At 38.9% G+C, this 27636-nt stretch overlaps 3 protein-coding genes across 5 annotated transcripts; 1 reads left to right on the forward strand and 2 right to left on the reverse strand.

Moving 5' to 3' along the window:
* The first annotated feature begins 76 nt into the window (after positions 1–76).
* On the forward strand, positions 77–7918 carry eps8l3b (EPS8-like 3b). The gene is made up of 18 exons (XM_054608803.1): positions 77–163; positions 955–1098; positions 1284–1399; positions 1500–1564; positions 1654–1812; positions 2379–2528; positions 2684–2769; positions 2883–3016; positions 3203–3321; positions 3468–3603; positions 3724–3800; positions 3948–4022; positions 4094–4239; positions 5163–5439; positions 6576–6692; positions 6784–6872; positions 6980–7112; positions 7193–7918. The coding sequence occupies exons 2-18, from the start codon at positions 1061–1063 to the stop codon at positions 7232–7234; spliced, it is 1959 nt and encodes a 652-aa protein (XP_054464778.1). The 5' UTR covers positions 77–163; positions 955–1060; the 3' UTR covers positions 7235–7918.
* A 619-nt stretch (positions 7919–8537) lies between these two features.
* LOC129099543 (glutathione S-transferase Mu 4-like) lies at positions 8538–14172 on the reverse strand. Its single transcript, XM_054608804.1, has 8 exons — positions 14063–14172; positions 11073–11148; positions 10896–10960; positions 10720–10801; positions 10432–10529; positions 10244–10339; positions 9194–9304; positions 8538–8968 (listed from the first exon to the last, which is right to left on the reverse strand). Exons 1-8 carry the CDS (start codon positions 14096–14098, stop codon positions 8873–8875), a joined length of 660 nt encoding a protein of 219 aa, XP_054464779.1. The 5' UTR covers positions 14099–14172; the 3' UTR covers positions 8538–8872.
* Positions 14173–17988: 3816 nt separating this feature from the next.
* On the reverse strand, positions 17989–25131 carry ampd2b (adenosine monophosphate deaminase 2b). Of its 3 annotated transcripts, none has more exons than XM_054608994.1 (17): positions 25060–25131; positions 24821–24951; positions 24637–24705; positions 24420–24522; positions 24061–24250; positions 22933–23052; positions 22700–22796; positions 22472–22601; positions 22173–22367; positions 21689–21820; positions 21420–21583; positions 20886–21012; positions 20624–20787; positions 19801–19921; positions 19421–19594; positions 18492–18602; positions 17989–18372 (listed from the first exon to the last, which is right to left on the reverse strand). In XM_054608994.1, the coding sequence occupies exons 1-17, from the start codon at positions 25087–25089 to the stop codon at positions 18157–18159; spliced, it is 2274 nt and encodes a 757-aa protein (XP_054464969.1). In that variant the 5' UTR covers positions 25090–25131; the 3' UTR covers positions 17989–18156. The 3 variants fall into 3 exon arrangements, with proteins under 3 accessions (XP_054464969.1, XP_054464968.1, XP_054464970.1); XM_054608993.1 differs by having other exon boundaries at positions 22700–22789; positions 22911–23052; XM_054608995.1 differs by having other exon boundaries at positions 22700–22789; positions 22911–23052; positions 24821–24948; positions 25060–25104.
* Between the last annotated feature and the right edge of the window lie 2505 nt (positions 25132–27636).

A 27636-nucleotide genomic window follows, 5' to 3' on the forward strand; every position in this document is an offset into this window, starting at 1 on the left:
CGTCACTCCCATCAGATCGATGCACTTTGATCCTGGTGACTTCAAGCAGGAAGTCAAATAAATTTCCTCTGTAGTCTGTGTGAGGAGTGGATGCTTGCTGCTTGGTAGAAAAACAATTTAGAAGAAGGGAAAGATGACACCAGAGCAGATCTTACGCTGACAGGTAATGACTACATCACGTAAAGCTTACTAGAAGTTGTAATGAAAGGAGGTTAAATCAATATTGAGCGTTTGTGGCATAACCTCTCGTTTAGAAATAGAAATGTGTTTGCTCTTGTAGAAAGTGTGTGGCGTTGAAAGGAAACTCATCTTGCAGCCTACATTTAATCCAGAGGCTATGTCACTATTGATTTAAACACTGTGTTGTAAGGAGTTTACTTGTATTTCTAAATTGGAGCAGGTGTTAACAGCCTCTTTGTCTTGGCCTCAAAATTCCCTTTATTGCTCTACCATTTACATTTGTCCAGTCGCCATGTGAAGTCTTCAAGGCACAGATTAATAATTACTGAATCTTTGCTCATTTTAACCATGAATTACTAACGGTTTAGTGACTGGGAATTTCGCTCTTTGTGCCTCACTGATTCTGTTTACTTATTTTTAAATTAGGGTATTTATTTTCAAAGCTATGTAACTTTTGCTGTACTGCAGACACTAGCAATCACGATATAAGGCTAAATACTAATATGTAGTGTAAACAAAAAGGGTTCTTCTAGCTGACATCAGCCACCACAATATACAATATAGGGTGAGAGTGCTTAACTGAGAAAAGGTGTCATTTATTGCTTGAATTCAACTTTTTACTTGTAAAAAGAATGTGATATTTTGTCCTTAAAATGTGCTATAGTCTTGCTTTAAGCTGTCAAATCGGTAAATATCCCCACCAGGTAAACAAACCCTTTGTATGTTATGTGAGTGGGTCTATGTAACCATCTGTCCTTGCTTCACTTGAAACAGGTTTAGTTTTGGCAGAACATCTTTCTTTACAGGGTGGAGGGACTCCAAGGGATTCTTGTCAATTTGAAGTATTAACTCTTCCAAAAAAGACGGACCTAGGTTAAAAATGTTTGGAAACAGCGGACCGTTCTCGTATGCCCCGAGGTTAGTACATTTAATTTCACTTTCAGGTTCCCCAGCCACTGGAACTAATTTGGTTAAGTCTTTGAGCACTAATTACATTATTTACAGCACTATAAACCCCTGCTCACACCCTTTCATGATAAAACACCACAATGTTGTGGTAAGCTGGTTTATCTTTCAAATCATCGTGCTTTTGTTATACTCAGGGGTTTCTCACCGGAGGACCTCCCTCAGCAGAGGCGAGCTTTCCAACAAGATGACCTCAAGGGTGCTCCACTGCAGACAAACAACATGTCCAGACCGAGTGGAAAATCTATATACAGTATGCTCAGGCATAAACAACCATCTCATCTAGCTATATTTCATTTTTTGTGAGAACAAAATGTGTCAAACATATTTTTAACCCATTGTCTTTACATCAGTGCAGAGAAAGGAGTACTCCGAGACGCTGAACAAACATCCTGACAACTTTAACGTCAGAGTGGAGGTGAATCAGTGTGAAAATATCGACCAGCATGGAGACATAGTAAAACCCATAGCTGTCCTAATCCATGACTTCTCCACATGACTCCACAGCACCTGTTCACCTGTGAGCTGGACGGCCAGGAGGTGAAGAACGTGGACGACTGTTTGGCCAAGCTCAAGAGGCTGGATGCCAAAGGTCGTCTGTGGCCTCAGGAGATGATCATGGAGGTTCAGAGGGGATATCTAGTGCTCAGTGACATTGAAACCAAGGTTGGTAGTCACACGCGTCAGAACATTTCTAACATGTACGGCACATGGTCAAACGTATGTGGACATTACAATATTTATCCTGTGTTCTGCTGTTTATATATACAATTCGATGCTTAGTAAAGTTAAGTTAGGGTTTAGTGTGTAGAAGGAAGAAAGAGAATGAAAAATCTTAAAAGATAGAAGAAATGCTGCTGACAAAACTATATATTTTTTAGTATATTTAGTATTTGTTCATTTGTCATTGAGTATGAAGTAAATCTACAAGCATTTGTTTTTTGGCGAATCAACAACATTCAAATATGTTAAAAAAATAGAACATATCAGACTTTGTTGCAGATAGAAGCATACATTCCTAGACTTATTTCCATCGTTGTCCGTGGTCAAGACAGAAAAAGATGTTCAGTGTTTGACATTTAGATTTATTAGAAAATAAAAAGAAAGAACGAGAAAACAGAATCGTGACCATTTTTCTCCACTTTTTTCTTTGTATTAATACTTTCAATATTGATTATTAACTGTGTAATTCTGTTGTTATAATGTTTGTCCTGTTCAATCTGATTCTGAAGGCAGAGCTGGAGTCACTGCCTTTGAGCTCCATCTTGAAAACCAAAGCTGTGCTGGATAGCTGCGCCTACAACTCTCTGCTGATAGTGACTGTTCAAGAACGCAACAAACGCATCCCCCAGGTCTTCATGTTCCAGTGTGAGGAGACTGGGGTGAGTCACAGTTCACCCTAAAATTGACCTCCTGAAAGCATCCAGAGAAGGGAGGATGTGGTAGTCATGTTGTAGTGTGCACTCTCTCAAATCAAGGCCATTTTCTGAAACCAGTATCACTATTTCATAATAATGTTTTTTGTTGGTGTCACCAGGCGGGGCTCGTCAAGAGTGATCTGGATAAGGTGGTCCAAAAAGGAGGTGAGGTTGTGGAACCACGCAGAGACCAGTCTGACATCAGGTACAACATCACATCACATGAATACTGTCTAAAGGGAGATGAAATCACATTCATGAGAAAAAAATTGAACGGTAAATAATCCATTAACAGCTGTCTGTCGTTGATGTTCTCAGGACTGATCTTGAAAATATAATCGGGCAACAAATGCCAGGAAATTTCCGGCAAGCTGGGCCTCATTCTGTGCAGCAAGAGAGGACCCCACCACCACCGGACCACCCGCCCCTTCAATGGAGGAACAGAGAACCAGGTACAGCATGATTGCATGCACTGAAAGCATATATTTTAAAAAATATTTTCTTCATGGAAGAGAAACTCAGGTTAATGGATGTGTTCTGCGCAAACAAGATGGATTCAGAAATAAAGTATCCAGAATGTTTTGGCCTGTGTCAATATTGATATCTGTCTTCAAACAATTCATATTGCTGTCTTGTAGGAAATATGCTGCCTCCACGTTTTGACGCACCACAAGAGGCAACAATGTACAGTCCTGATCTTCATGAATTACAGAGCAGACCAGAGGTCGCTGTGCAAACGGACACAGAGAGGAACAGAGTCAGTACTGCCAGTCTTAAGTTATTTGTAGTGGATGATATCACTGATAAATGATCAAAGAAAAACATGCTCCCACATGACATATTTTTAGAAAGCTCCTATACGCTGTAGAATGATTTTTGTCATGTGTGTGCTCCTTTTCACAGGACATTTTAAACCACGTTATAAATGATTTGGAGATCTTCATGGGCAAAGTGTCCGCTGCAGAAAATACCCCCTCTTTACCTCAAGAGGACAAGAAGAAAAAAAAAGCATTTAAGAAAAAAAAATCTAAGAAAACTGGTAATCTAGGGCACATCTTGTTATGGGAGTAATTACTGGAGAAGTGACCTCCTATGGGTCCTGATAAGCAGATAGCACAGATGTTTGTGTCTTATATGTTTTTTTTCCCCTCTCTTTAAGCACCCACTCCCAGTCTGCCACCCTGGGAGGAATATATCTACTATCTGCAGAAAGTCAAGTATGGATTCAATCTGCTGGTAAATCCCTCTTTAAACGTCTCCACAGATTATAAATTCACCAGAGTGGTTTTGGAAATAGTTTTTGTGAACGCTCCAATGTGTTGACTTGAGTGTATTTGCAGCAGAAAGCAGTGGAGTGTGATTGAAAAGCTCTTTGTATTACAGGGCCAGCTGGACGGGACACTAACCAGCCCTACTGCTCCTGACTATGTCCACATCTTCTTCACTAGTTTAGGCTCGGTAAGCTCTTCTGAACGTATTCTACTTTCAAGGCACAACAGTTGATACTTACTTTCTTCATTTTCCCACAGATACTGCCTCAGTATCCTGCAGACCTTCCTCCCACTGTTCTCTCACCGCTGCTGACGGAGGCGGCCCTGCGGCTGCTGAGTAAGGTCGTCGACCCAGAGGAAGACAGCCTGTGGAGGTCTCTTGGAGACAGCTGGAACCTCCCCAGGTAGAGAGGCCTTTACAACCCTCGAACACAGCTTTTTACCTCCTCATATATAGCCCTCTGATTGTAAGAGTCACCTGCCTTGACACGCCCCAACCTGGGCGTGGTGTGTGTGTATATGCAGTTATGTAAATATAGGTCAAAGTTAATGCTTCATTCATGTGCTATGGAAAAAATGAAAGACAGGAATAAATTAAAACTACTGCTAAATTCAGTTTTAAGTTTAGTTAAAGGAATTACAGTGAAGGGATATATGTGTTTAATTTACTAATGCTTTAATGATCAGTTTTAAACCATTAATAAGAACAAGTTGCCGGGTTGTGAAAATCCCTCTGGTTTAACTTCCCTCCAGCATGGCACTTGCGTTGTCTTTTTATATCAGCTGTTCTTCAGGAACACCACTCCAATGGACTGTTTGACCACCTAAGCCGTTTTAGCATACATAGCTGCATTTTAGAGAGGATAAACAAATAAATATAATTTTTTCAACTTTGTGCTAGCCATCTGTTTACCTGTTTCTAGTGCTTGTGCAAAGCTAAACTGTGCTGGAACCACATTCATGTTTACCGTGCAGACATGAGTGGTACCAATCTTATCTGACTCTTGGCAAGTCCAAAAATGTCAAAACTCCTTTAATCTAATGTTATAAACTCTCCATAAAGGGTGCATCATTTTAAAGTGGTGCCAAAATATTTTCTGATCCAAACCCCTTAAATCACATGCCAGGACCTCACTTCTTACTGTGTTTTTTTGTTGGGTAAATTTCTTATGCTTGAATTATCTCAAAGCTATCATCCAGAGATGTCTGAAAAGCTCATTAATAGCAATGTTGCATGAAGTCAAGTTAAGAGTTCACTTCAGCATTACATCCTTCCTTCGTTGTTGTAACTTGACTGACAGTTTCCTCCCCTCCTGTCACCTCGTAGATCTAGATGGCCAGACGATGATGTCCCACTTTACATCCCAGAGTTCTACGATGGCTGGCAGCCGCCCGCCCCCTCACGTGTGCCGTCCCCCTCACGTGTGCCGTCCCTCTCACGCATGCCGTCCCCACTCCCGTTTCAGAACGGTCCAATGAGCCGGAGCAGCAGCCAGCGCTTCTCAGGAGGCCCCCGTGAGCCACCCCTGTACATGCGAGTCATTTACGACTTCGTGGCCAGGAACAACCAAGAGTTGAGCCTTATGAAGGGTGATGTTGTTCAGGTGAGATGAAAAATATGGCACAACAACCTTTTTAACTCAGATATACAAGTTTTATGCTTGTGTTGTCCAACCCAGTGCAATGATTGCTTGTAGTTGTAGATTAAAATCATAGTGAACATTGGAAAGTAAAACATTTTTTATATCAAGCATGTTTGGAGCAGTTTACTGTAAGGGCCTTAAAATTGATCTGCCACCATCAGGAATCAGGTTTGCTTCCTCTTGGGCAGGGTGAAATTAATAACAAATTTCAGAAATCTAAAATAGGCTTTTCGTCTCCAGAGGAAATAAAAATATACAACAGATGTAGACACACAGACCGCCGATGGTGGAAAAAGAATTAAAAGCATTTATTTCAGAAAAGTAATAATACCATCCATCCATCCATCTTTCTCCACTTATCCGGGGCCGGGTCGCGGCCTACTGCGTACTAATACCACACTGTGAAAATACTCCACTACAAGTAAATGTCTTACTTTCAAAACCTTACCGAAGTAAAAGTATTATGAGCAAAATAACCTTTATGTATCAAAAGTAAATATACTCATACTGCAGGAAAATGTTCTGTCAGTGTTTTACTCTTATATATGATATAATTAAATGGATTAATATTGCTGCTGCATTAATGTGTATCTCAAGTTGTTTAAGAATGTGCTAATGTAAACTACTTTATTAACTGTTGGGTAGTTTAATCTACAGTAATGCATCATATTCTATAAGATCAACTTGTGTTTGCAGTGTTGCTTTCATGTGAAAACCATGTATTGCTTAAAAAGTAAACTTTTCATGAGATCAGAAAAACAAATCTGTTTTCAGCTTTGTGACATTCCGGGAACGTTTTTATAGTTTATTTAGCTTAAGAAATAATGGAACACTCTATTCTTCAGTTTATCAGAAAAAATCTAATTATTCTTTTGTTTTCACTGGACAAGAAGGTATTAATTACATTCCATCACTGCCCAACGCAAGCAGTTGCTAAATTTCACATATTGTACTTCAATACTCCAGTTGTCTGGATACAGCCTTGTTTTCATTAAAATTTTGATAAAAATGTTTGTCTATTTACAGCAGTCACAATCATTACTGCCAGTATCAACATTTAGGAGCTTGAGAAGTTTGGTTCTTTGGGTTTTTCACAGGTGGTTCAGAAATCCAAGCAATGGTGGCTTGTTCGCAATGCCCGCAACGAAGAAGGCCACGTTCCTCAGAATGTTCTGGAGACCATGAACAGCGACGGGCCCATGGAAGATCTACCGGTGAGCCAAGTTACACAAGTAGCTCCGTTGAGTAACTTAAAATTTCACACGTGACTTTATTCCCTCCCTTTATTCTCTCCTTTCTGAACAGCGGGACACTCGCAGTCCTGTTACTCTGGACATGGCCTCCACACCTGCAGACGTCAAAGCCTGGTTGGAGTACAAAGGTTTCTCCAAAATGTGAGTGTAATAATGCACAGACCGGCTGTGAGCTAAACACGTTTTTACTTTAAATAAGACTTGAATGGCATGCTGAAGTCAGATATTCTCTGTCTTTTCATCTGCAGCACTGCAACCAGCCTCGGGGTGCTGAATGGTACACTGCTTCTGGGGATGACCAAGGATGAGATTAGGACAGTTTGTCCCGAGGAAGGAGGCAAAGTCTTCTTCCAGCTGCAGGCCATTAAATCAGCCATTGCGGTAAGTAATGTGTCACGTGATACGCACACTCTAACATCCAGCTGCAGCACATCAGTAATGTTTGATCCTGTTCCCTACAGCTCGCCAGTGAACCATCAGGCCTGTACAACGGACGCTACTAAAGACCCACCTCACTTTAGTTTGTTTTCTCCTGGCTTTTCATCCACAGATCAACATCCGTAATTATAGTGTCTAATTAATTCTATAGTCATAGATGCTTTGCTTTCGGCATTTGTTATTTAAAGGAAAGTGCTTTTACTGAATGAAACTTGTATATCTTGTATAATTTATCACCAGCAATAATTGTAAGTTACTCAAATTAATTATTACTGCAATATATTTTACTCATAATGTACTTATAGTTATTTCAAGTAAATTTTGCAGTCTGCCTAAATGATTAAACCAAAATATGCAACTATAGATTTGCTCAATTGAACACCATTTTTCTTCTTTAATATTTACATTTAACCAATTAACATATGGTAAAAATACAGTACATTTACTTCTGCTGCATTTTAGGGTAACTTAGGTCATTTTTAACCCATAACCTATTTTCCCGTGTTTTGTGTTTAAGTGACTAATGGGGACATTTTTTTAAATTTGTCATGTATTGAGGGATAACACAGTAACAGGCAGCTGCTAAACAATAGCAATGTGAGAGCAATGTGAGAGCATTTGTGCAGCGTCAATGTTAGGATACGTCCACTAAAAGTGCTGGTTTTGCCACTGACATGTTCAGATTGTTGTTAGAAGTGTTTGACGACAAAAAAAATATGTTCCCTTTGCTTTTCTTGTTCTGGCAGTGTCCAAGCCCTGCATAAGTAGAAGCCTTGTTCTGCAATTCGAATATCTAGCAACAGTAAGGTCCCACTCTTCACACCATTCTTCCTCTGTGGGCCTTGTAGGGTCACAGCATTGACAGGAACTCCACCCGTCTCCATATCTTTGTGGCAGCTGGTTCTGTTGCCCATCTCTCCTTGTCCTCAATTTGTTGGAGCTCTTCCTTATATATAGCATATAATGTGCCATCTAATTCAAAGACCTCATCCACTAGTCAAAATTATCTTAATATATTCAGCCATGGCGTTGCAAATATTTAGGTAAAAACACCAAGTAAAGCTTAGTAGTTGTCTTCTGGCAACACATCTGTCAATGGCCAATTCAAGCACTTTTAGTGGATGGCAGCTTGCTCTGATATTTTAACATTGTTGCAAGTGAGAGGCTGCTGTCTACAGTATTCTCCCTCAATACTCGACCAATTCTAAAAATTGTTGCACAATTAGTCAGTAGACAAAATGTGGGAAAATAGGGTCCAGGTTGAAAATTACCTGAATTACCTTATATTTTATTTTAATTGATGCTTAGATGTCATGTATTGTACAGAAGGTGTGGTTGAAATTGAATCCCAAAATGAAAGAAACATAATCAGAACAAAATTCACTTTAATCCAACAAAAAAATATCCAAATGTAATTCGTAAATTAAGTGCTTTTACTCAGATTAAAGTTTTACTTGTCTAAATATCAATTCAAACTTGTTCTTTTTACACAATTCTGATTCAAATAAAATTGAATTATTCTTATAACAGGAATGTATATGTTGGGAAAAGTGTAAAATGTGATTACAGGACTTGAAACCTACACAACCAGCTAATAAAAGTTACTTAAAACTATTTATTTTCTCTAGTCTTGTATTTACGATTTACTGATTTAGTTGCACTTGTGAACATTGTTATTTTCCTTTAAAAAGGTGTCAGTCTTTTTACTCTTTCTTATTTCCCCACTTGGCCATCTTGTTGTTGACAGGAGTCTTCATGAATCTGTCTGACTTCATGTAGGCAGCAATCTTCTCAAGAGCCTATGATTATATGATAAAATACAAAGACATTAAAAAATAACTTTGCAAAGCCACCTCCACATATACAACATTTACCTATAGACATCATACAGAGAATATCACAGCTGCACAGATAAAGACAAAAGGTGCTATAGTGCAGGGCTTTCCATTTCCTGACTGCAACCTTCAGTGGTAAGTGTTGGATGTGCAGTTTGTAACAAACAAACAAAATTTGAGTGTTCTCACCTCAAAGCGGTCTAAAAGATCTTTGAGGTTCTTGAAGTCATCCAGGCACGTTGGATGAAACATCCTGTGCTGATCCAACAGCTCGTACATGATAAAGTCTACAAAAGTGATCTGTTATAGAAAAAAGTTATAAATTACAAACATGTTGAAAGCAAAATAATAGACTCAAACCAGAGACTTTATAACTGCACAAATATAGTTTTATCTGAGCAAACAGTCAAATGACTCGAGTGTTTTTCACTATTAGCGGCCCCTTCCACTTTACATCACCCAACTCTGCAGTTCTCTCTAAATATAACTATCCCTATTTCATAATTCTACTATAATAATTGCTGCTGTTATTATAAGTAGTCTTAATTGTTTTTTCCTTCGTCACTCTGCTTACTACTCTTATTATATGAATCATTTATGTCATATACATTGAATGTGTTGTATCTCTGTTATGCTGTTCATTCTGTACACATGACATCTATTGCATTCTGTCCATCCTGGGAGAAGGATCCTCCTCTGTCGTTCTCCCATAGGTTTCTTCCTTTTTTCTCCCTGTTAAAGGGTTTTTTTAGGGGAGTTTTTCCTGTGCCGATGTGAGGGAAGGACAGAGGATGTCACATGTGTACAGATTGTAAAGCCCTCTGAGGCAAATTTGTAATTTGTGATTCTGGGCTATACAAAATAAACTGAATTGAAAAAAATTGAATTCTCCCTCAGCTTTATGATCTGTTTAATCTCACGTTTTTGGTTTTTCACCCCACAGATGTACTGCTTGGTTCAGTCTCACATCGTCCACTCAAATATATATATGCTGCCTGCCCAGCTCCAAAGGTTTATAACTATACAGCAGCTTAATACTTAATTATATTCATCAAAACAATTCCAAATGTAAATGCTAATGTAGTTTATAAGGCCATAATATGTCAAATGCATGTAATTGATGTCATAGCTTGTCATTTTTGGCTTGTTGCTTAAAACAAATCTGAGTAATGCAGCTTTTAAAATGACTGTGCCACAACCTAACACATGAAGTACACGTTTAATGGCTTTCTGACATACCTTGTCACCAGCAAACCACTTCCTGTCCCCTAAGAAATCTGAGAACTGCTTCAGTACCTCAGGCAGCTTCTCAAGGTACCCTGGCTTCTGCTTGTCCTGAATTCAGAGAGGTGATGTTTGCATTAGTGGAGACATAGAGGGGTAAAGTGACACATTCAGTGTAGTTCAACTTGTTATGTAGTACTCACAAAGTCAGTGTAGCACAACATCACGAAGCCGTTTCTGAAGTCCATCGACTGGTTCTCCAAGAGGTCCACACGGACTTTCTCATCCTCTGTCTCTCCACCTGTGATAAAATCAGATTAAGTGAGGAACTCTGGGAATAAAGACTGAGATGCTACACCTGAAAAGGGTATAGTTGTGTGGCTCCTTCTTTTAAACGGAGAACAAAGTTCATTGTGACACAATCTAAATATATGAATGGAAATTGACATTAAACTAAATATTAATATGTGGAATAAACACACAACACTTACACAAATTGTGCTTACGAGCAATGTATCTCATGATAGCATTGCTCTGCACTATCTTCCTGTCTCCATCCACCAAGTAGGGCAGCTATGGGGAGATGTTATAAATACCATTATTAGTTTGTGTTTTGTATTTGGTAGCTTTATACTTTAATTTATATTCACAAGTTGAACTCACTTACATTTGGAAAGTCCATTCCAAGTTTATTTTTTTCATCAAACCAGCAGCTCTTGTCAAAGTTGGGAGCTATGTTTGAGAGAAATGTGGGTTATGATGATTAAGTAGGTATGATGTATGGACACTTAAGACACTATTTTGGTTAAAGTTATGACAACTGTTTGTTGAATTGTTAGGTTACCTTCACCACAGACGTAAAGCTTGTCCTCATACTTAGAGCCAGTGTACTCCAGCAGCAGACGGGCAGGCTGAGCAAGCTGTGCGAGTGTACAAAAACCAGAGATGAGGGGTTGATCGATTTCTTAGCTTATACATATATATGAACACATTTGAGCTCTGAGATTTACACATGGATGTGAGCATATGACATAAATTGACATTGTCATTGAAAAACAGCATCAACATCAGTTGTGTGTGCAAACATCTTAATTGAATAATCTATTAGCCATGAATTGATTAAAAGGTAGTTATTCCAAAGAAATATATACAGTGGATATAAAACGTCTACACACCCCTGTTAAAATGCCAGGTTTTTTGTGATGTAAAAAAACGAGACAAAGATAAATCATGTCCGAACTTTTTCCACCTTTAATGTGACCTATAACGTGAACAATTCAATTGAAAAACAAACTGAAATCCTTTAGGGGGAAAAATAAAAAACTTACAATAACCTGGTTGCATTAATATGAACACCCTTCAACTAATACTTTGTTGAAGCACCTTTTGATTTTATTACAGCACTCAGTCTTTTTGGGTTGGAGTCTATTAGCATGGCACATCTCTCTTTGCACTCTTCTTTGCAAAAGAGCTCCAAATCTGTCAGATTGCGAGGGCATCTCCTGTTCACAGCCCTCTGCAGATCCCCCACAGATGTTCAGTTGGATTCAGGTCTGGGCTCTGGCTGGGCCATTCCAAAACTTTAATCTTCTTCTGGTGAAGCCATGCTTTTGTTGATTTGGATGTATGCTTTGGGTCGTCGTCGTGCTGAAAAGGTGAAATTCCTCTTCATCTTCAGCTTTCTAATGGAAGCCTGAAGGTTTTGTGCCAAAATTGACTGGTATTTGGAACTGTTCATAATTCCCTCCACCCTGACTAAGGCCCCGGTTCCAGCTGAAGAAAAGCAGCCCCGAAGCATGATGCTGCCCCACCATGCTTCACTGTGGGTATGGTGTTCTTTGGGTGATGTGCAGTGTTGTTTTTGCGCCAAACATACCTTTTGGAATTATGGCCAAAAAGTTCAACCTTGGTTTCATCAGACCATAGCACATTTTCCCATATGCTTTTGGGAGACTTCATGTAAGTCTTGGCAAAATTTAGCCGGGCTTGGATGTTTTTCTTGGTAAGAAAAGGCTTCCGTCTTGCCACCCTACCCCATAGCCCAAACATATGAAGAATACGGGAGATTGTTGTCAGATGTAGTACACAGCCAGTACTTGCCAGAAATTCCTGCAGCTCCTTTAATGTTGCTGTAGGCCTCTTGGAAGCCTCCCTGACCACTTTTCTTCTCGTCTTTTCATCAATTTTGGAGGGACGTCCAGTTCTTGGTAATGTCACTGTTGTGCCATATTTTCTCCACTTGATGATGACTGTCTTCACTGTGTTCCATGGTATATCTAATGCCTTGGAAATTATTTTGTACCCTTCTCCTGACTGATACCTTTCAACAATGAGGTACCTCTGATGCTTTGGAAGCTCTCTGCGGACCATGGCTTTTGCTGTAAGATGCAACTAAGAAAATGTCAGGAAAATCCTACTAGAACAGCTGAACTTTATTTGGGATTAATCAGAGTCACTTTAAATGATGGCAGGTGTGTACTGACTACTATTTAACATGAGTTTGAATGTGATTGGTTAATTCTGAACACATCCACATCCCCAGTTATAAGAGGGTGTGCACACTTATGCAACCACATTATTTTACTTTTTTTTTTTTCCCCTAAAAGATTTCAGTTTGTTTTTCAATTGAATTGTTCACGTTATAGGTCACATTAATGGTGGAAAAAGTTCCGACATGATTTAACTTGGTCTCATTTATTTACATCACAAAAACATGGCATTTTAACAGGGGTGTGTAGACTTTTTATATCCACTGTAGGTGACAATCAATACGTACGTCAATTATTGTTTCACTAATGTTCATAGTGTGTCAAAAATCTGAAATGAGCGGTTTATCAGGTAAAAGCGCAGACATTTGGTGCAGACTCAACAAAGTTTTGCTTTGTTGTGCGATCAACTTTAATCATTGAGGATTGCAGTCTTGTCAAAGAGAAAATAAAAAAGGTATGCAGCCTATCAAGTTCAAGGATTCAAAGATCAACACACCATTTAACACTCCCCCGCTGCGGGACTAATAAAGCATTATCTTGTTGTATCTTACAACCAGGGGCGCCGCTAGGGATTTTGGGCCCCATGAAAAGAATCTTTACAGGGCCCCCAACACAGCGGCAAAATTTTTTGATGCTATTTTACATACAATTATGCATTTTAATGGTATTTTTGACTATCATTACCATATTTGTGAAAGAAAAAACATGTGTGATTATATGTTAGTTAATAACTTAGTGTCATTATTTTTTCTGTATTATAATTTCATCATCATTAGGGGCCTCTCTGGGCCCCCCTCCATCATGGGCCCCTAGAATCCGTCTCCTTTACCCCCCCTTTTCGGCGCCCCTGCTTACAACAAACACATGACCAGAACAAACAACACATTGTATGGTTTAAGCGGTTAGAGATAGCTACATTTTGTATTACCACTTGCAAGAAGTTATCCAACCTTACTCGCATGAGCACGTGTATTGGTAAACTATTTACAATACATTTCCCATTAACAGTTCCTAACTTAAAATAACTTTGATTTAACTGGTCATCCAGGAAGAGCAGCTCTACTTGTCTGAGGGCCGCAGAAGTATCGCTACTGCTGATAAATGAGAAGCTTAGCAAACGCGATCTGTTCACTCATTGTGAGCAACAGCGGACTGATCGATTACATTACATTTAACCGAACGATGCTCCGGCAACACTTGCTGTATGCTCACAAAGCACACTTTGAGTGTAACAGTTTAAGTGGCAAGTTAGATAGGAGTCGTTTTAAATCGGGATCTGCTGGATCTCCGGCGGAAGCTGCACACAACGCGCTACTTCATTAAGAAAGACGACGGCTGCACTCACCCCGCGAATGTCCCAGTAGGCCAGTTTCATTGTCATTTTTGGATCACTTTTAGAGACCAAATGTGGATTATGGCGACTGGAGCAGCTGCTTTAAGGTGGGTGGAGAGGGGGGTGGTGCTTTATGCAGGGTGCTGTGAGCTGACAGGGGGAGCAGGTGGGCGGGTGAACCGGGAGACCACGCCTTTAAACCCACCCATCGTTTATCAGGCTGCCGTTACTGTGAACCGGTTATTTTGTTTGCACATATCTGTTATTCCATTGCGTGTGAATACATATAGCTCTGCAGCTGCTTCACACCGGTATATCCACCTGACATGACGATGCAACTATGATTGTATGTTTTATCCAAACAGATGCAAGTCCAGACACAAACCACGATGGAAACTACCGTATGACTGTACTGAACGAATGTATGCTGGGATTACTGTATAAAGCTTTTATATAACACCAGGGATCAGGGGGATTTTGTGCAATAATTGTGCGACCAAACAAAGAGTAATAGGTAAAGAGATGAAAGTTCATTTCAGCCTTGTAAATGGTAAAAGAATACCAGTAGTATTTCTTCTATCACGCAAATGTCATGTCTGATGACTAAACTGCAAACACTTGTTTGATTGGGATTATTCTGTGACAAGAATTATTAAAGTTTGACAAAGACATGCCTTTATTATTACCGTGGACATATAAGTGTGTATTTAGACATCATGACTGTTTGATCCAGATAGAAGCAGCTATAAAATATTATCATGATACAGCTGAAAAAAAGCCTTAGTAATCTAAAATAAAGAACTGTTTTCAGATTAATCATTTGCTTTATGTACTGGGTTTGTCTTTGACACAGGTTAGTAGCCCATAACACCCAACTAACTCCAACACAATATATCAGGATCTGATAGGAAGTCAGAAACACATTAAATCAGGATGCATGGCATGTAGTCATAACTCACAAGAATATAAATAATAAGTCATCTAAAAAGAGTTGGCATAACCATTACAAACAAACTGACTTCTGTGGCAGCATGATCTCAGACTAAGACATTTGTCCAAACAAATTTACTGGCGTAGCAGCACAGACAAAGGGAACAACCAACCCTAAAATAACCTCTCCTTCTCTTAACTCCACCCGAGTGAATCTACAGATGAATCACTTCACTCACTTCCAGGCCCTCTGCTCGACATACAATACCATGCCCTTTTTATGAATTTATTTGACCTACTATACTATAAAACTTTTTTTGTAACACTATACTTTGACCCCATTTGATCCAGAATGCTGCAGCCAGTGTACTGACAAAAACTAGGTAAAGAGATTATATTACTACTGTATACACTTTTCGGCACTAGCTTCCTGTTAAATACAGAATCAATTTGTAAATCCCTTTCCTCACCTATAAAGCCCTTAATGGTCAGGCACCATCGTAAATTAAAGAGCTAATAGTACCCTATTGCCGCACTAAAGCACTACGCTCCCAAAGTACAGGGTTACTTATGCTTCCTAGAGTCTCCACAAGCATAATTGTAACCAGAACTTTCAGCTATCAAGTATCCTACTTTAGAGCTAGACTTCTTATGATACACTGAGCTCCTCTCTTCTCCTCTCCCTCTCTATCTGTATGCATTTATGTCCTAATAACACATGTTTCTAACCTGGCTTCTTCCCCAGAGTTTTTGTACTCGCCAAGCAGGTTTCAATGGCTTACACCTGGACAGGGTTTGTGCCTGTTGCCGTGGCCCTCAACGACACCCAATACTACTTTTATTTTTATTATAAGTCATATTTCAATTACTATTACCGGTACAATTACAGCTTTTTTTTCTATCATTCTATCATTCCACTGCTGCTGTTATTTGTAGTAGTAATAATATTTCTATAATTATTTCTGCTATTATTACTGTTGTTAATACTCTCATTGCATGTATCATTTCTATCATATGGATTGACTATGTTGTATTTTATTTTTTTGAATTCTTTATGGCACTTAATGTCATCCTTGGAGAATGATCCCTCAGTGGTTTTCGCTTGGGGTTTCTACCTTATTTACCCCTTAAAGGATTTTGTCAGGGTAGTTTTTCCTTATCTGATGTTAGGGTCCAAGAACAAGGGGTGTCATGTGTTGATCAGGTTGTAAAGCCCTCTGAGGCAAGTTTGTGATTTGTGATATTGGACTGTATAAATAAAAATGAATTGACATTTGTTAGATTTTTTTTTACAGACTATCCTATAACTTTTAAGGACTTTTTTCACTTACTATGACTATTTTAGAAATATTTTCAACATTCAATACCATAACTTTTTCTGAATATTTTTTGACACACAATACTAGGACTTTTTTTGACACACTATACTATGGTTATTTTTTTATGACTCTTTCGACATGCTATATTATGACTTATATTATGATAATCACTTAAAAAAATAAAATAACATTATGACTTTTTTTGTCATACTATTATATAATTTTTATTATATATATCTATTTTATGTATTTACTCCACATACTATTCTATTGCTTTTATGGACACACAATCCTATTACCTTTTAAGAATTTTGTAACCCGAAGTTTCAGTTTCTGAAAAAATAGCTCTAATCACTCCAATGTGCACATTTATTTTTCTTAGACACAAATACAATTAAATAATATATCACAAACAGCACATATTATTCTCCGGGAGGGATACATAGGGCTTTTCAAAGGCAACAAGAATCCCCAGAGATAACATCAGGACCCAGACTGAAGGCAGGAATTTGAAAAGGGTGTGTTAAGTTAGTTTACTTTCAGTTCTCAAAAAAAAAATGTATTCATGAATTTGGCAACAGTTGGACTTGTGCAAGAGCGGAAATTGAAGGAACAGATCATGCATCATAAGATGCTATAACTGAGTAGCATTACTGCACACAGGAAACAAATATTGAAGAGCCATCATGCAACTCTACTGAATAACTGTAATAACAACAATTTGACATAAAACAGCTGCGGAAAAAAATGCTATCATTACCAGTAGTAGGAATACAGAAGATGCAAATTTTTCTACCAGTTAACAGCAGAAGTTATTGTTCTGTGGATATTAATTCTAGAAAATGTCAACCAAACAAACAAATTAATTCCGTTTGGCAATATGAATATTCTTGATAGGGTTTTGCATCATGTTAGGTAGTCAGGGCCGTAGCCAGGATACTAAAAATACTATTGTCATCAGTTGTCGTACACCTCAGCCATTATTTCTCCTGACACCAAAAACTAATTTTTATTTGGATTTTTCATTAACTATTTATTCAGTTAGCTATTCATTTATACATTTTTGGAGGACAAACAATCTCTCAAACTTATAGTAAACTGCCAATTGAATTAGTTTTGAATAAGTGGAAAATGTATACGATTGCTGTGACTTGCTAATATTAGCTTTGCCAGTAAGCTGAGTTTGCTAGATAGCATTTAGTTACATCTGGGTAAATATTTAGCAACAACTAAACTATTTTGTGTGGTGGGACATGTTTTATTTTAGTGATGCATACATATCCACCTAGTAATCTCTTAAAGCTGTGCTTAAATTTGAACTTAAGGTGCATTGTGTAAGATGTGGCCATATGATACTAAGAAATACAGGGCAGTATTTCATATCTTTACTGGGTCCACACCATTTCAAATTCCAGTCATTGGTTATAAAGACCATCTAGTTCCAGATGGTCTTCCCTTCTTTAATCAGTCAGTGTAGGATCAAGTTTTTAAGTTTTATTAATGGGTTGATTCTTGAATGTCATTATTATTCAATGCTTGGTACAGGAAATACAGACTCTGTACAGAAACTCTGACAAATTGTAGTCGCAAACCACGAATATCTTAATTTAAAAAGAGACAACATGAAATTGCCATGACAACTTACACAAAGAAGTACGCAAGAAAACTATAGGAAGTAAACACCTTGGGTACACAGATTATAGGTCCTCTCTCACAATGCCACAGTAGTAACTCTCATAATTGTCTTGTGACAAAGCTTTTCTCTTTTCACAGGTATGATATGTTGATATATGCAAATCTGTACAAAGTCCTGATGTGAAAACAAGAAATGTCGAGTGTTTGTGTTGTGGTGCATGTTCACTTCTCTCCCAGCCCAGCTCCCATACACAGACTCCCCTCTTCTTCGATGGTCTCCAGCTCATCTGTGCGGATGGCCTGTGTGATTAAATTCAACTCCTCACACATGGTCTCATACCGATACGCCACACGGATCTCGGGAACGTTGGTGCGTCTGATGTCATTACTCTCCTGCCCCTCCTTGGTGTGTTTTGGGCCGAGCCAGGAGCTCTTTACCTGATACAGGACAGGAGGAAAATTAAACTGTCTGCAGAACAATAGACCGAAGAGGGAGAGGTGTAGTTATAGATGGTAAAACTTGATAACATGTTTTGTGATATTAAGATAAGTGATACCCTTTGAGAGAATCCGCTCATCAGCACACTGTTCCTGGCGAGCTCACACATGTCGCAGGAGCTCAGTTTCCACACCTGAGCAGCAATGCTGTACTCCTCCATCAAGGGCTCCTACACAGAGCACACAATAAATATCACTACAAGGCATACACTGCCTCATGACGGATTTCTAAAACAACGTAGCATTTTAATTGCAACTAAACAGTCTCCATGTGTTACTGCAGGTTGGCCAGACCGTTTTTTCTATAATCTTTTTATGTGGCTTTGACTGGTTTATTAGGCATCATTTTTAGAGTTAGTTGTGATAGCAGCAAGTATATTTTATTGATACCGGTCCCAGAAATTCAGTCTCAAATAAAGGAACAAACATAGACATTATTAGTAATCACATCTGTCAAGCTAGCAGCTTGTGGAATGAGTGAGAGGGCAGAGTGCACACAGGCAGACAGGTAGGCCATTTAGTCATTAAATGACTAAATGGGTTTATTACAGTCCTGCCACATTTTTTATAATTTGATTATTGATTGCTGTCGGGATGTAAAGATAATTAAAACAAATGTTTTTGAAGAAGATTACCAACCCTAGCTTTAAGTGTCTAATTCAAATTTATTGAAGACAGGTGTGAAGGAAAAGTCAGCTAATTAAGCCACGATACTCAGTAATAAAACATGTAGACAGTGTTCATATTAATTACAATACATTATACAGCAAATGTGTCAGTGTCAGGTGCCTGATTAGAGTGAGTGAATTAGATCTAAACCATTTATAACAAAATAAAAACTTCTCTTCACTTATATATACCTATCCTTAAGTACCTTTATTATTACATTTTGCTTATACAATATTCATTGATTAATAACAAACTAACAGAAGGCCTAAATATCTAAAATGTATGAGTTAATAATGGTTGACTGGCTGTGTACACTGACCTTGGTGAAGTGAAACTGCAGAGGGTCGTCCGTGGACAGAGAGACTATGAGGCCTCTGGACAGGTACTCTGGTAGAGGGTTACGATGGTAGCTGAGGAACAGGCTGTTATTGCTGAGAGGGGACATGGCGATACCTATCTGGGCCAAGTAGTACAGATACTGCAGCACAGGAGCCTGGAGGACCATAAGGGATAATGTTTGCTGTAATAAACAATCAATGCTCTAGGAGTAGATTAATACCACAGCCCTAATTTTCCATGAGCCTTTGAGAAAGTTACATTATAGCTCAAGTATTACTCAGCTGAACAAACAGTTATATCATCTGTTATTAGAGTTATAATTTCCTCACAAACTCTTGGACTAATAAACTGAGGCCACACCTTCCTGAGCAGCAGCCCATGGGAGATGTTTTCTGACAGCATGAAACCAGACACCAGGTGATGGATCGGCCCGGCCTCCCCACAATGAGGACGTAGGACGAGCGTGTAAAACCCTCGCTGCCTGGAACAAAATAGACACAGATACCAGAAGGTGACTTTAACGGATTAAAGGGAGAAAACATATTTAAGCCTTGTTTTAGGTGTTAACAATCAGGCAAATAATGGTCTGCATAGATAAACATTCAATGCTCTCCCCTCCAACCGATGAATCACTAAGTATAAGAGTGTATTTTTTGTTACCCTCTACTACAGTAATATGAAGCTTATCTGCACACAAACATGCAAACATTTTACTTGTTATGAAGGTTTTTGTATTCTGTTTTAAATTAGGAGGTGGCGTTAATACAATTTGCTATCAAATTAGTTCAGGATGCATTCAAAATTTAAATCTCTCATAAAGGAGTCCTGTGATTGCCTTGTAAAGGTCATAAGGTTATTTAATCTATTCCATTCCAAACGATTTACATGCAAAATATACTCTCATTCTCAAATAATTGTGTTTTATGTATTGTGTTTTGTCACTGGAAGATTTGAAAAAAAGAAAGAAAAACTGACATTTCAAATGTGAAATTGTAATAAATTTCTACTATATGAGTTTCAGAAATGTAAATATAAGAAAAACAAAAAAGTTGAACCTTTGGGAAGAAAAGCTTGTTGTTCTATTATTATTTGCATATAAACTGCTATTTGTCTTAGATGTTTAACCTATTTTCAAACTGTTTTAGTGCCTCCCGGATAAAAAAATGTAAAGTAGATTATGTACCTGCGCAGGTGATTCAGCACGGTCATGTTTGCATACATATAGTAGAGGTAGTAGGAGTAGGGCGGGTTGTCCTCCTCTGTCCAGTTGACTGGCAGCGGACTGTCCAGGTTGAAGATATGTTGCTCAGGTTTTGATTCATCATCCACACTGTCAAAACCCACAACCTGTGTGAGGAACCAAAACAAGAGATCCATGAAACCCTTTGAGTTCGGGCTACATGTGAATAATATAAATTCATGATTGTACAGCAACGACTTCATACGTGCTGAAGGAAGAGGTGCAGCTCTGGATGGCTGCCGGGGTTGATTGTAACCTCAAACAGAGGAATGAAGATATTCTCCAGCATCTCTTGGAAGTTGCACAGCTGTTTCTTTGTGTGGTAGACGTCACTTTGAGAGATAAATTCAAATGAACAGGTGACTTGTGAGATTATGGTTGTATGGATGAAAGTATGCTTCAGATATTTCAAGGATGCTTAGCAATTGATAAGTGTTTGTAAACCTAAATAAGGTTTACTCAGTGGTGGACTGAAGTAAAAGTAAACAAAAGGTTACAGACCCTCTAAATACCATCAAGGAGGAGACAGAGCATTTTTTTACTATTTTCTATTATGTTTGGTAGTGTAATCTATAACAAAACATAAAATAATCATCGCTTTGTAAGTAAAATTGAAACGTGTAACAAAAATGTATTTTTCGTGAAAAAAATATTTTAAATCCCTCAATATTGTAAGCCTTTTCGAGAACAAAAAATGAGTAAAAGTAGTATCATACTTCCCACCACTAGAGTTACTCACAAGAGTCTTGGCACTTGAACAAGCCAGCGCACATTGGTGGAGTAGACCCGATGTTTGACAGCCCACTTTGCTAGTTTGTCCCACTCGTCTCTGGAGCGTCCGTAGATAGACAACCTGAGCTCCACGTTCTGGTACTTGCTCTCCTCCAGGTCTGCCATCACCTCCTGAAAAGCAGTGACACAATCAATCAGCAGATGGCGCCAGTGGCCCATGCACTCATTCTGCAGCTATCAGTGGCAAAAGGAAATGTTTAAAGTGCAAGTGAGCACCTTAATAATGTGGCCAAAGTATTTCCCCTCGATGTGGTTGTCTGTTTTGATGAAGATCTCTCTCAGGATGGACTCGCCAATGGGGTTGTATTTGGCATTGAACTTGTCAAAGCGATGAAAAGTGTTACGGTCCTGCAAGAAGAGTTGAAACACTGTGGTTCAAATAAAATAAGATAAGATAAGATAATCCTTTATTAGTCCCACAGCGGGGAACTTTGCAGGATTACAGCAGCAGAGAGGATAGTGCAAACAAGATCAAAATAAGTATTATAAATAAGTAATCACACAGTAAAGAATAATAAATAAGTAAAAACATTAAAAATCCACAATAACTAAAATATTATATAAACAGATTTTAGTGTTACACAATCCCTCATTATCTGATGCTGTTGTCTGGTTAAATCAATTATCGTCATTTCAACACTGTGGTACATTTTTGAACCACTGATTGGCTTTTTGTCTATTCATTATGGCTGTTACTCACTGCGTGCATGTCCAGGGTGTCCACGCTCAGGTCAAAGGCTGTCAGGTTCATGGTCTCAAACACCTCCATGAGCGTCTGACCCTTGCCTCTTTCTACATGCACAATCTCTTTGGGATACTTCTTCATTGCCCTTTTGATAAAACGCAGAAGGTGCTTCTGGTTCATGCAGGACGAAGCGTGAATGTGTGTGTCCACCTGTAAAAACAGACAAATGAGAAAAAAACATATATATATATTCGAGTTCTGGTTCTGTATAAACTATTTTGATAAGGCTCAGTAGAAACAGCTGTCAAGTTCACCTTACGGATATTGTAAAAGTCTCGATGTGGGACTTTCTTCTGTGCTGCCAGCTCTTTCATCTCATTCAGCAGAATGTGCATCTGGAACTTGGAGCTAAGATACTGCAGACGACGGTAGCAGAAGGACTTTCTGTAACAGAGGGAAAAAAACAAGTAATTGGTACTTTCTGAGATAGTTTTAAAATGTGGTTCAGATGGTTCAAAAAGGAGAGAGATTTGAAAGCGTACACTGGTCCGTTGATAATGAGGGCCATCATCACGTTCATATCAGCGATATACTCCTGCAGGTTTGGATACGGCAGATCCAGCTCTGTGCTCCTGTTGGCAACATCAAATCTTAACTGCCAACAAAAGGTGTGACTCTAAAAACAGACAAACATCCAACCACATTGAGGACTACAAGACAAAGCATGCCAGGGATTCATCATAATGATCTCACTTTTCCATAATGTTCCTCGTCATGTACACATGCATGACACCATCCACCATCTTGCAGCCGTAACCCAGATCATTGGGCATGCTGGCAGGGTCCTGGTTCTCGTAGGGGTGCGTTTTAGAAACAGGTGGGTGCATTGAGGTATCTGAGAGGAAACAGAATGTCGCACTGTGTCACGGCTCTGAACGAGGTGGGAACGCACATGCAACTAAGGTCTGATTTAAACAGCCTGTACGTTGTGACAGCTTGGTAAGGGGTGTGTGACAGATGGATTGTGAAACCTGGGGGTTTCCCCGGTTATGTCTTAATATGAGGGTACGGCACATGACACTGGAAATGACTTGTATTCCCATATTTAAGAACCAGTGCGTAGGACTTATGGGAATCGAACTTAAGAATCGTGTGCTTTTGCTAGCTTAGAATGAGCCCTTTGAATCTACATAGAGAACAGGTCTTCCTCCACATAGTCTAAGATGTTGCACCGCCATGTTTCGACAGCAGCCTAGAACTGATTAACCAGACACTGTCTTTAGAGAAGGCCTTTTGCCTTTTTGATGCTTCCTGAAAGCCACAGTAGGTATTCATGCCTGGAAAGTGGGAGGGGTGTTGACTGTTTTTTGTTTTAGTTTTTGTCTACTGATAGGATATCTATTGCATATCTGTATCTCTTGGAGGAAGGATTTTCTTTGCGATAGTTTTTCCTCATTCGCATTGAGGGTCTTAGGACAGAGGATGTCTTATACAGAACAGTTTGAGGCAAATATGTGATTCAGGATTATGGACTACACAAATAAATTGATAACATTATTATTTTTGTGTTATGAAATGTAAAGAAAGGTGCCCAACACAAGGTTTGAGAGCTCAAGGTTTCCCGAAATTTCAGCATTTTCAATAACTCAGAAACCGAAAGATATACAACTTGCAACGATAGACAACAAAGAAAAGCAGCAAATCCTCAAATATGAGAAAATTACAATTTACATACATACTTAAGGTTTAATCAATTATCATCGTTGTTGGAGAATAATTTTTGATCAACTAATGGTTTCAGCACAAATTAGGGCCTTCATTTGTTAAGTGTTGAGAAATCTTTTTTGTGCCCAGTATATGTGGATATCAGAGTGGTGGTGTAGATGAGTACATGCGTATAAACCTGCAGTGAATGAGGTCTCTGGGATCTCCTCCTCATAGATATCCAGGTCCAGAGGTCTCTCACTCAGCTCCTGAAGGTAACGAGCGGTGGTCCTGCAGAAACTCTGCAGCGACAGACCCATATACTTCTGTCTGATGAACAGAGCCTTCACCACACATTTGGCTGCATCCAACAGATCTGTGAAGGGAACCTTGAGAGAAGAACAACACAAGACAGGGAATCAAGTGGAAGAAAATAAAAAAAGAAGGTGTCCTTTTCAGAGAGAAGGTGTTACTTAATGTGAAAAACAACACAAATTGCTTCTAGTAAGAAATACTTTCTTTTCTAATTCTCCCTGCATTACTGGTACTCTGACTTACCCCACATTTCTCCTCTCCAGAGATAGCGACTCGCTGGTACTCTTTCTCTGGAACAGGTTCTCTCTCCTGCAGGTCAGGAGCTTGGCTCTGCTCCTTCATGTATCTGATTATAGATCAACAAACAAATTACTTAATCTTTTTTCTATTCTGGTACTTTGAGATATACATTCAATGCATAATGACACAACTGTTGCCTATAGCCCAGGAAAACACTCACTCGAGATCTGTGGCGCTGTCAGTCTTCATGAACTCTTGTTTGGCTCGCAGGAGGATGTCGGGTTCAAACCTGAGCACAGAGAGGCTCATCATTGTTAGCTTTCGGATCATCAGAGCAGAGTCTGCTTGCAATTACAGCCACAAATGTTGGTATATTAACTAACAACCTCCTTCTCCACACTTACTTCACATCCTGGCTGATCTGTCGCTCAAGTCGATGACGTCTCTCCTCCAGCTGTTCGATGGGGCTGTCCTCTGGAAATTCATAAGGGGCGCTGCGCATCTCACTCTCTGCCAGAGTGCGTGAGAACAGCTCCTTCAGACGGACACACACACAGTAATCAACATTATGAAAGTCTACACATCTACCAAACAAGTCATTTTAAAGTAAATCTTTTAGGTTGATAATTCACGGAGCACTAACCTCAGCAATCTCCTTGTACTTCCCGTCCATGGATGTACGCAGGTCAATGGATTGTTTCAAAGCCACAGGGATCCCAGGCAAGGAATGCTGAGAAGTGAGGAGGTGGCGGGCACCACGGAGATCAGCTGGAGATAAAGAGGAGGGGAAAAAGGGAAACTCAGAAAATGAGTGAGAAAATTATGTATCTTTAGAAGTACTGAAGAATGTGTCCTTTAGAATAATCCAAGCTTTATTTAAAACTCAATAAACGGAGAACGACACATTCATTTCTTGGTATCTTCTTTTCATAGTCAGACAAGTAACGCCTTATTTCAGTTGCTCTAGAGACACACACAGCAACTCATTTTAGGTTGAAAAGCTAATAAATCAGTTTTGCTTGCAACAGCTGCATCCTCTTAACTGTCAATGAGATTATCAACCTAGATGAAAATAGCAAATGTCTGGTATGAAAAAAAGGGCTAGACATGAAAATGAATCAGCTAAACAAGCATAATCAGTTTATCGAGAGTACTCTGTCTTTATTACATTACATTACATTACATTACATTACAGTCATTTAGCAGAAGCTTTTATCCAAAGCGACTTACAATCAGTAGTATATTACATATCATTCACCCATTCACACACTGATGACAGGCTACCATGCAAGGTGCCACCATCAGACTCTAACTAACATTCATGCAACATCCAGTCCACAACGATGGCAAGCCTTCGGGAGCAACTTGGGGTTAAGTGTCTTGCCCAAGGACACATCGACTGCCGAAGCCGGGTATCGAACCACCGACCCTCTGATTGGAGAATGATTTTTTTTATGATTTGTCATTTCTTCAACATATAATTCACAGTGACCAAAACAGTCTGCAGAAGATTGTTGTTCCTCTGTCAGTGGGCCTTTACACAACAGTGGAGGTCTTATACCCTCCATTGTTGACATTTCAAGACTCAAGTTTATACAAACACAGTTGTCATGGAAAGGAGAGATAAGAAAAAGAAAGGGGATGGTCATTGAAAAAGGACTTGGGATAAAGACGGCTGGTGAGTGGATGCTTCGAGAGGAGGTTGTCAGCAGCGATGAGGAAAACAAAGATGTGAAGCATTCGTCTGTAAGAAACAAATAGTGAGGAGAGAAAATGCCTTCACTGCTCTTTTTCCCCTCTGGGTGTATATTTAGCAGTCTGTCTGCAATGATATTAAGGTTTCCCTCGAAACTACGCACCTGCCACTGAAATATTCATCATCCTGCTAAATATTGCATCCTGTGTGTGCTAGAGTGTCATTGATCCTGGTGTCTGTGGGCATTTATAGGCCGTACACAGAAGAAGGTGAAAGAGGGCACACTGTAGGATGCCTGCAGTCTGTGTGGTCTTTGTTCTATTGTGCCCTGTCTCAATTAAGAGCCTGATTTATTTAACACAGCATGTATGAGTCTGTCTGCTCTTAGGGGACAGTAGAGGATACCAAAGAGGTCAATTAACTGGACTGATTAGGACTCAACTAAAAGTTTCATTAAAGGTACAAAAACACTTGAGGAGGCAGACGAAGAGAAAAGAGGTGATGATGTAATCATTGGCCATAACTCACCGCATTGTTTATCACCTTCTGCTTAACACTGTCCAATCAACACATCCCACTCAACACGCTGAACAAGTTTGCCTGAACCACAAGGCAGCAACGCCAAAACATTCACAAGTATCTCGGACTAAAATACTTTGGCAAACACGGAGGGAAACACACATTTCTGCAGTGTATATATAATCAAGTCGAATCATGCTTTGACCTTTAAAAGGTTGAATAGTTGAGCTACAACATTAAGCTTTGAGTTTGAGTAAGTTCAAATCAAAAAAATTATAAATGACAAATAATATTAGTAGTTAATGTCCAAGGAGAGTTAATCTGTAGTTGGAAAATAAAACACAAAAAGATGGTAGATATAGAAAAGAATATATATGAAACGTAAACAACAGTACAAGTAGTCATAATACTATTTTGAAATAAAATAAGCAAGAACTTTAACAGACTAAGAGTTTAACTAAACTTTTGAGGAAAATGTTACAAAGGGTTGTAAAACATGTATAGTATGAACCTATGCAAAACTTTGTTTATATATATATTATAAACACAGATCAAAACTTTGTTTGTGCACTTACCAACATATGCAGGGTTCTCTGTAGACCTTGAATTGCCATCATATTGATTACAAGGAATGTATTAGCTGAAACATTATTAAATGTGCGCACGGTACTAATTAATAAAGTAGTGCGGGTGTACTTTTAAATATTTATTGACAATTGATATAGTTAGGATATAGGATTTGTTGCTTTATTTCTGTATTATATGATTGTAAATGTATTATTTTGGGGTTTTGAACTTCTGATGAGACCAAACAAGACATCTGAAGACTTCATCTGCGGAGTTAGGAAATACTATACGAAGGACATTTTGCAAAAAAATAATCAGCAGACTTAACGATAATGAAAATAGTTAGTTGCAGCACAAGTCAACTTTTATATGCAAAAGAACAACTGTTGAGTCATCTGTAAACATTATGGAATAACCTCCACTGGACATGTGTTAAAT

Source organism: Anoplopoma fimbria, chromosome 12 (assembly GCF_027596085.1).
Source record: "Anoplopoma fimbria isolate UVic2021 breed Golden Eagle Sablefish chromosome 12, Afim_UVic_2022, whole genome shotgun sequence".
In the NCBI taxonomy this organism is placed as follows: domain Eukaryota; kingdom Metazoa; phylum Chordata; class Actinopteri; order Perciformes; family Anoplopomatidae; genus Anoplopoma; species Anoplopoma fimbria.

Bases quoted from the DNA above. Each gene is read 5' to 3' on its own strand.
- eps8l3b (XM_054608803.1), top strand. From the start codon at position 1,061: ATGTTTGGAAACAGCGGACCGTTCTCGTATGCCCCGAG. The intron at 2,770-2,882 runs GTACAACATCAC...TGATGTTCTCAG, and splicing joins AGAGACCAGTCTGACATCAG to GACTGATCTTGAAAATATAA. The intron at 3,017-3,202 runs GTACAGCATGAT...GCTGTCTTGTAG, and splicing joins ATGGAGGAACAGAGAACCAG to GAAATATGCTGCCTCCACGT.
- LOC129099543 (XM_054608804.1), bottom strand. From the start codon at position 14,098: ATGACAATGAAACTGGCCTACTGGGACATTCGCGGG. The intron at 10,530-10,719 runs GTAAGTGTTGTG...ATTTTATCACAG, and splicing joins TGCTCGTAAGCACAATTTGT to GTGGAGAGACAGAGGATGAG. The intron at 10,340-10,431 runs GTGAGTACTACA...CTCTGAATTCAG, and splicing joins TGTTGTGCTACACTGACTTT to GACAAGCAGAAGCCAGGGTA.
- ampd2b (XM_054608993.1), bottom strand. From the start codon at position 25,089: ATGGACGGGAAGTACAAGGAGATTGCTGAG. The intron at 20,788-20,885 runs GTATGAAGTCGT...TTCCTCACACAG, and splicing joins TGCACCTCTTCCTTCAGCAC to GTTGTGGGTTTTGACAGTGT. The intron at 18,603-19,420 runs GTCAGTGTACAC...TGCTCTGTGTAG, and splicing joins TGCAGTTTCACTTCACCAAG to GAGCCCTTGATGGAGGAGTA.